This window comes from Elephantulus edwardii, unplaced genomic scaffold, assembly GCF_000299155.1.
Source record: "Elephantulus edwardii isolate Elephantulus edwardi_28Jun2011 unplaced genomic scaffold, EleEdw1.0 scaffold00055, whole genome shotgun sequence".
Taxonomy (NCBI): Eukaryota; Metazoa; Chordata; class Mammalia; order Macroscelidea; family Macroscelididae; genus Elephantulus; species Elephantulus edwardii.
Window position 1 is genome coordinate 13,050,538 of NW_006399805.1, and position 8,391 is coordinate 13,058,928.

Consider the following 8,391-nt stretch of genomic DNA (forward strand, 5'->3'; position numbering starts at 1 on the left):
GTGTATGGAAATTATTGGCTCATGTAAAGGAGTTAACCAGTAAACTGAGTAAAAGAACACAATTAAAACAGTATTCATGAGAAATAACAGAGAAACAACATTTCAGATGGTGTTTACAAATTTGGAAATTAGCAGATTAGATGATGAAAACTGGACCAAAGTGGGTATCTGACTTTGAGTGAGCTGATCACGGATATCAATGAAGATCATCTGGGTTGTTCCTGAATTCTGTAGAAAACTGAGTGCTGAGCTTTAAAATAGCACACATGGATGGGGGGGTGGGGGGAGAGAGATCATGTTAATGTAATGTTTTCCAGGGTCTCCCATTTACTAACACCAGACGTGCATAATTTCTCTCATTAGAATTTCTTACTAAGAAACACTCCAAATAGTGTCAATTCCATTTTGGAGGTGAATTGACTTTTGATTATTCAATCTAGTTCACACATTCAGTTGTCAGTGGTGGGTCCCCATATACTCAGCTGCTTACCTGGCTCTTAATCGTGAAGCAAGGCTGCTAACCTGCCTTGGATGAACACGGCCACTTGCTGCCAGAAGTTCTTCAGCTTCACAATAAAGGTGAGTAGAAGATTCATTCCTAGAAGGAATGTTTACCCTTCATTTAGGGCTTAAGAAGTAACTACTGAACCCAACTTCTCACAGTGCTGTGGGGGAGAATTCCAGGCAACGTTTACTCAAAGTGCATGCAAATTTAGTTTATAACAATAGCTAGTATTTTCCCCAATCCTTTCTGTAGTGCTGCTCACATTGCCTAGATCACCTTATTTGACCATAAAAAAAAACACAAAAACAACATATAAGGAAGGTTGAATTTACACTCCTATTTTATATATTCAAAATGTAATGAAGTCCACGCTTTTTAAAGGAAAATCTGGCTCCTTGACTCTTTATATTTGGCAGATTCATAACATTGTAAAAATCAAAATTAGAGTTATTGAATAAAGACAGGACGAAACTATTCCTTTGCTTTTGTGTAGCTTAATGTGCCACACTAGACTGGCTTATGCTTTAAGAACGTGGAAGATCAGTCATCACTTATGAGAAACTGGACAATCTGACAGTGCTGCGAAGGAGCAGTGGCTCTTTCGAGGAACAGAGCAAGTAGGGAAGCGAGAGGGAAGAGAGGCAGCTCTCACTGGACATGAGATTTAATTCTATTCAGACCAACTCTCACTTTGATGCCCAAGGTGCACCTGATTCAAGCCCTCATCTTTCCATAGCTTCACAGGCATGCAGAATCTGGACAACAAAAAAGAATATAACCATGTGGGCTGAGTATACTCCTTTGGCCATTTTGAAAATGATCTTCGGCAGGATTTTGCTAGCAGAGGAGGACAAAAGACGGTCAACCCAAGAGTCATGCAGGGCTCACTGCTTCACAGCCTGCCTTCAGGCAACCTTGGTTTGAGTCCTTGTTCTACTGCCTTTTTTACCTTTTCAACCTTGAGAATGTCTGTTCACCGCTCTGGAAGTCCCTTCTCCATTTGTGGAAGGGGGAAGTAATAATACCTACTTCAAGTTACAATTAGACCATTTGGTCGAGAGGAAGGGAACAATGATGGCAGCCCTAGAACCAGAAGTGTAGTCCCTGGCCACGGTTTCCAGTAGGGAGCAAGGTCCAGACCTCAGAAGAGCTTTGTGGGGGGTGGGGGAGCCATCTGGCCCCTGAGGAGAGTGATCTGACAGGAGAGATCTGCCCAGCCCCTGGGGAGTGCTGCCCAACCCTGGGGGGAGAGTTGCCTGGTGTGTATGAGAAACTTTATCTAAGCCACTTTCCTCGAGGCATCTCCTCCTCCAGTACACCTGTAAGTGACACCTCCAAAGCCCTTAACTTTCTAACTCACAAGTTTGTTCTCTCTAAGTTTGCTCCCTTTCCTATAGGTAACCTGAATAATGAGTCTTGTTCCAAAACCTGAACCCTGAGCCTGGTTCCAGAGACAATAGGGAAGTATAACTGCCAGATAAGGAAGCGAAGGTGTATAGGGCCTTAAAGTTCAGCCAGCCACTCCCATTGGACTTACCCACCCAAACACCTTGCAGTCCAGAGGGCAGAAAACCTCATGAAAATATATTCTAACTGAACAAGAAGGCTTCAAATCAAGACCACCAGTAAAGTGTTCAAGTGGGCTTTCCTTTCCCTTCATCTCAACACCCCTGTTTGGCATGAGGCAGTCAGAGAGTCTGTGACCCTATTCCCAAATGGGAAACCCACAAATAAAAAAGACAATATCTTTGTAAAATAATAATAATAATAATTGGACTATGCCCACCATTACCCTGTTTTTTCCGGTCCCCACCAGATCTTTCTCATTTTCTTTATCCACTCCCTCCACCCACCAAATTGTGCAACCCTGTGATTTCATTCCAACCAATCTTACCTTCCTCTTCCACCCCTTACCCCCTTGGGTCCCCATACAGGGCTTTTTTATAATAAATACATAAATAAAGATGAATTGATGTATTTGAATTCTAATGTTGACAAAGGAAATAAAAAATACTATGAAAAGGTCTTTTCTAGGAGAAATAGATAGCTAGTATGCCCCTTGTGGCCAAGCGTGAGAAGACTTTCATCCCCTTACATCGAATACGTATCAGCATAGACCAATTGCTCTAAAAGTACATTAGGTTTGATGAACTAGAGACCAACAGAAATTAGGGAAATCACCCCCATGAGATGTACTGACACAGTAGCTACAACTACGGACTCAGACTACAATCTTGCAGGTGGTGGGCTGTCCCTGTTAAAGCACAACACCTCCAGCAGAACGGCAATCTCTTTCCTGGTTACTGAGGTCTCTGTAATGACTGAGCATCAACACTGGGTCAGGTTCTCAGTGGTATTTCAGTTACAGAAGGATGGTGTCATCTCCCATTTTGGTTTTGGTTTTTTAGTTTTGGTTTTTCCCTCATGAACATTGTATTTCATACATTCATCTACATTATGGTTTATGTAGGTATTTACTGTTACTTTTACCACCCCATCTCATCAAGTCTCCACTGCACCTTGCCTGTTCCTTCGCCTCCCTCATTTGCCCACTATTCACTGCTGCGCTGGTGAATTTTTTCCACCCCCACCCCCTTTTTCTGCCTTCCTTCTCCACTTTGCCCATCTCTTTTGAACATCTATAAATATCTTGTTCCTACATGCAGTTTGCAATAAGCATATTGTCCTTTCATCAATTCTTCCCAAGTGATTCTCACTTGCCCTGACCCTTCAATGTCCACTGTCTGTACATTCTATTTCTGCTCTCTCCATCTGTCCAGCCCCGGTCACCTGCTAATTTTCACACTAGTGGTTTTATGCAATGTTTGTCCTCTTGTGACTGAGTTATTTCACTCAACATTACATTTTCTAGAATTGTCCATTTTGTGTAGTATTTTATGAATTTTTCATTATTCTTAAGTGCTGCATAGTATTCCATCATGTGAATGCACTGCACTTTCTCTATCCACCTGTTTATTGATGGATTTTTTTATCTGTTTCCATTTTCTTGCAATTGTGAATAATTCTATGAACATAGGTGTATATATCTCCATTCATGTTTCAACTCTAATTTGAAAGGAGGGACTGGTCCTTGGAGAGGGACATCCTGTTTGGGAGAGTGGAGGGACGGCACAGGAGAGGAAGATGCTCAATGAGATGGATCGACTCTGTGATTGGGATGTTGGGAATGAGTGTGTTCGAGACGGTGAGATTGGCACAGGACGGAGCAACGTGTAGGGCTCTTGTGCATAGGGTTGCTATGAGTCGCAAGTGACTCGATGACACACAACAACAACAACATATTCCTAGCAGTGGAAGAGCTGGGTCATATGCGATTCCTATATTCCCCTTTTTAATATCTATATATTTCTAGCTCAATTATCCATGATAATGGTGTTTTGCAGTGTTTGTCCTTACGTGGCTGAGTTCTTTCACTTAGCAAAGGGAAGCACCAAACTCCCTTCCATCGTGGTTGCACCATTTTACAATCCCACCAGTAATGCATGACCATTCCAAGCTCTCTGCTTCCTTGCAAACATTTGTTGTTTGCTGTCCTGTTAAGCACTGCTATTGATGTTGAGGTGTCAGCTCCTACTTTGTGATGTTATAATGTACTCTGCTTCATGAACAGCCAGTTCAAAGTGAAGTGCTTCAGAAGTGTGGACTACACGTGGTATATGTGGACATTCTTCAAAAGTTCCTTGACTTTTTTCTCGCTCTAGATCCTGCATCCAGCATGTCATCATCTGACCTCTGGATCTTGTAATTTAAATTACTTACTTGATGTATTGTCTGCTTATCTTGGGTTTATCATTTCCTTTGTTAGTGAAGTCTCCAGTCTTACCTCTGATCCACAGAGTCGCCAAACTCTACTACCTTCATATTACATGCATCATTTTTTTTACTTCTTTTTCAAATAATTGTATTGAAAGTTTATAGACTTTGGATTTCCATTCATTGTTGCACACTTTCCTCCTTGTGCAGCCCTACCCCAGTTCACTGTTCTCTTTGAAAAGTAAAAAGAAAAAATTCTTTCCTTGTTATACAATCCCCTCCACCCCCAATCCATTCCACTATGCAGCTTTCATTCTGGACTCTTGTCAGGACAATAATACATAATCATATATTCCTACTAAACAGTTCTCGTCCTCATCTGTTTCAATGCAGTATACATAATTTACCCCATTTTAGTTTCCCTCCAACTCCAATATCAGTCCCTTTTTACAACAGTGACACCATGCAGTATTTGTCCTTTTGTGACTGAGATATTTCACTCAGCATAATATCCTCCAGGGTCACCCATTTTGTATGATATTTCATGAGATTATTGTTTTTCAATACAGCATAATACTCATAGTGTGACTATACCAGAGCTTCTCTATTCATTCATTTGTTGATGGGCATTTGAGTTGTCTAACTCTTTGCTATTGTGAACAAAGCCGCAACAAACATGGGTGAGTATTTATCTGGTAGGGTGGCAGTTCTGGTTTCTTTAAGGTATATTCCCATTAGTGGAATTGCTGGGTCAAATGATATTTCTATTTCCAACTTTTTGAGAAAGCTCCATCCTGCCTTCATTAGTAGTTGCTACATTTTACACTGCCACCAACAGTGAATAAGGAAGGGTTCCAGTTTCTCCACAATCTTGCCAGAATTTGTAGTTTGCTGTTCTGTTAAATTTTGCTATTCTTACTGGGGTGAGATTATATCTCATAGTTGTTTTGATTTACATCTCTCTTAGAGCTGGGGATTTTGAACATTTCTTCATGTGTTTGTTAGCCATTTGAATGTCTTCTTTGGTGAAGTGTCTGTTCATATCCTGTGCCCATTTTTCAATTGATTTGTTTACCTTTATCTTGTTGTGGTGATTGAGTATTTTATAAATTCTAGATATAAGTCACTTATCTGACATGTCATTACCAAATATTTTTTCCAAGTCTGTGGCTTCCCTTTTTACCCTGTTGAAGAAGTTTTTGAATTTGCATAGGGATTTGATTCTTAGAAAGTCCCATTCATCTATTTTTTCCTCTCCTGGTTATAGGTTTTTCAGTATACTTGGAAGACTGTTTATGTTGTGGATTAGGACTTCTAGAGTTCTTCGAAGCTTTTCCATAATGAAGTTCATAATCTTTAGTTTTAATCCTAGATCATTGATCAACTTTGAATTGGTTATTGTATATGGAGTGAGGTGTGGATCTTGCTTGAGTTTTCCACAGATAGTTTTCCAATTTTGCCAACACCATTTGTTAAAAAGGCTGTTGTTTCCCCACTTAACTGATCTTATCTCCTTATCAAAAATCAGTTGACTATAGGTAGATGGGCTGATTTCCAGGTTCTCAATTCTATTCCATTGATCTATGTGTCTGTCATTGAACCAGTACCATGCTGTCTTCATCACCATGGCAATGTAGAAAGATTTTAAATCAGGGAGCGAGATGCCTCCTACCTTGTTTCTTTTCTTAAGGAGTGCTTTGCTTATTGGGGGCCTCTTTCCATTTCAAATGAAATTGGTGATTGTCTTTTCCATCCTGTTTAAGAATAGAAATTGTATTTGAATTGGGATTGGATTGAACTTGTACATTGCCTTTGGTAAAATTGTCATTTTCACAATATTGAGTCTTCCTATCCATGAGGAAGGGCTGTTCTTCCATTTCTCCAGGTTGCTTCTTGTTTTTTGTAGTAATGCTTTTAATTCTCTTTAAATAGATCCTTGGTGCTTCTGGTTATATTTACTCCAAAGTATTTAATCTTGTGATTAGCTATTGAGAAGGGTATTGTTTTTCTCAGCTCCAGTTCTGTATTCTCTTTGTCACTGTAGAGAAATCCAATTGAATTTTGTATGTTGATCTTGTATCCTGCCACTTTGCTGAATTGGTCAACCATGTCCAGTAGTTTTCTTGCTGAGTCTTTAGGGTTTTCTAAGTAAACTATCATATCATCTGCATGGAGAGATAATTTTACCACCTCTTTGCCAATTTGATACCTCTTATTTCCTTCTCCTGCCTTACTGATATCACTAAGACTTCCAATACAATATTGAATAGGAGAAGTGATAGTGGGCATCCTTGCCTAGTTCCTCTTCTCAAAGGAAATGCCTTAATCTCTCTCCATTGAGAACAACGTTGGCTCTTGGGTTTGCTTATATACTTTTTTACTCTGTTGAAGAAATTCCCCTCTAATCCTATTTTGTTGAGTGTTTTTATCAGGAAAGGGTGTTGGATTTTGTCAAAGGCCTTTTATGCATCAATTGGTAGGATCATGTGGTTTTTACTCTTTGCTTTGTTAATGTGATGAATTACATTGATTGTTTTTCTTATGTTGAATTATCCTTGCATACCTGTTATGAATCCCACTTGGTCATGGTGAATTTTTTTTTTTTATTGTTGGATTCTATTGGCCAGTATTTTATTGAGAATTTTTGCATCTATGTTCATGATAGATATTGGCCTATAGTTTTCTATTTTGGTGGTGTCTTTACCTGGCTTTAGTATCAAGGATATGCTTGTGTCATAGAATGAGTCTGAGAGAATTCCACCTTTTTATATATTTGAAATAGTTTATGTAGAATTGGTGACAGTTCTTCTCTGAATATTCGATAAAATTCACTTGTAAAACCATCTGGTCTAGTGATTTTTTTTTTTCCTGGACGTTGTTTTATTACCTTTTCAATTTCTTCTTTTGTAATGGGTTTGTTCAGGTGTTCAATTTCAGTTGGTGTTTAGGTAGGTTGTGAATTTCTAAGTATTTGTCCATTTCCTCTAGGTCTTCATATTTGTTTGGGTGTAGTTTTTCCTAATATTCCAATATTACCCTTTTTATTTTAGTTGGTTCTGTTGTGATGTTGCCTGTTTCATCTCTTATTCAGGTTATTTGTGTCTGTTCCTTCTTTTCCTTTGTTAGTTTTGCTAGTGGTTTGTCGATTTTATTGATTTTTCAAAGAACCAACTCCTAGTTTTGTTTATGGCTTCACTGTTTTTAGGTTTTCTATTTCATTTATTTCTGCCTTAATTTTTATAATTTCAATTCTTTTAGGGGGTGTTTGGTTTTCTTGCTGTTCTTTTTCAATTTGTTGAAGATGTTGGGTTAGAGAGTCAATGGTCATTTTTCCTGCCTTTTGATGTCTTTGCTTATTGCTATAAATTAACTTTTGATTACTGCTTTGGCTGTTTCCCAGAGGTTTTGGCAAGTGGTATTTTCATTGTATTTGCTTCAAGAAACTTTTTAATTTCATTTTTTTATTTCTTCTAGTACTCAGTCAAGTTCAAGCAAGGAGTTGTTCAGCTTCCAAATGAATGGGGTTTTCCCCCTCCTTTATCTTCTTGTTATTAATTTCTAGCTTGTAGCATTGTGATCACTTGACGGCACATAACAACAACAGCAGCAGCATTGTGATTTGAAAAGATGCTTTGTATTATTTGTATGCTTTTAATTTATTGATGCTTGCCTTGTGACCTACAATGTGATCTATTTTAGAGAACGCTTCATGCACTTTGGAGAATAAGGTGTACTGGCATGTGGCCAGGAAGGAGAGTCTGGTCCTTGGAGAAGGACATAATGTTTGGATGGAAGGATGGTTCAAGAGAGGAAGACCTCAGATGAGATTAATTGATATAGTAATTGGGGCAATAGGGGTTGGTATGTCAGAATTAGTGAGACTGGTTCAAGATAGTGCAGGGGTCAGAGCTGCTGTACTTAGGATCATTTAGGATAAACACTCAATGGCACATAACAACTGTGTGTGTGTGTGTGTGTGTATCAGAGATTATTTCATATTTCTACTTATATACTTACATGTGGTACAAATACATACAGGGGTATAATAGAGCATACAGACACTAGGAGCACTTTTTAGCCAAAACTAAAAAGCTGAGAGAATGAGTCACTTG

At 38.9% G+C, this 8,391-nt stretch overlaps 1 protein-coding gene across 1 annotated transcript in view; it reads left to right on the plus strand.

Moving 5' to 3' along the window:
• Positions 1-1,911, plus strand: part of LOC102848383 (olfactory receptor 2A1/2A42-like) — a 3,557-nt gene extending 1,646 nt beyond the window's left edge. Inside the window, exon 2 of the mRNA XM_006887270.1 lies at positions 1,903-1,911. Coding sequence (XP_006887332.1) covers positions 1,903-1,911 — 9 coding nt within the window. The remainder of the gene's footprint in view (positions 1-1,902) is intronic.
• The last annotated feature ends 6,480 nt before the right edge of the window (positions 1,912-8,391 follow it).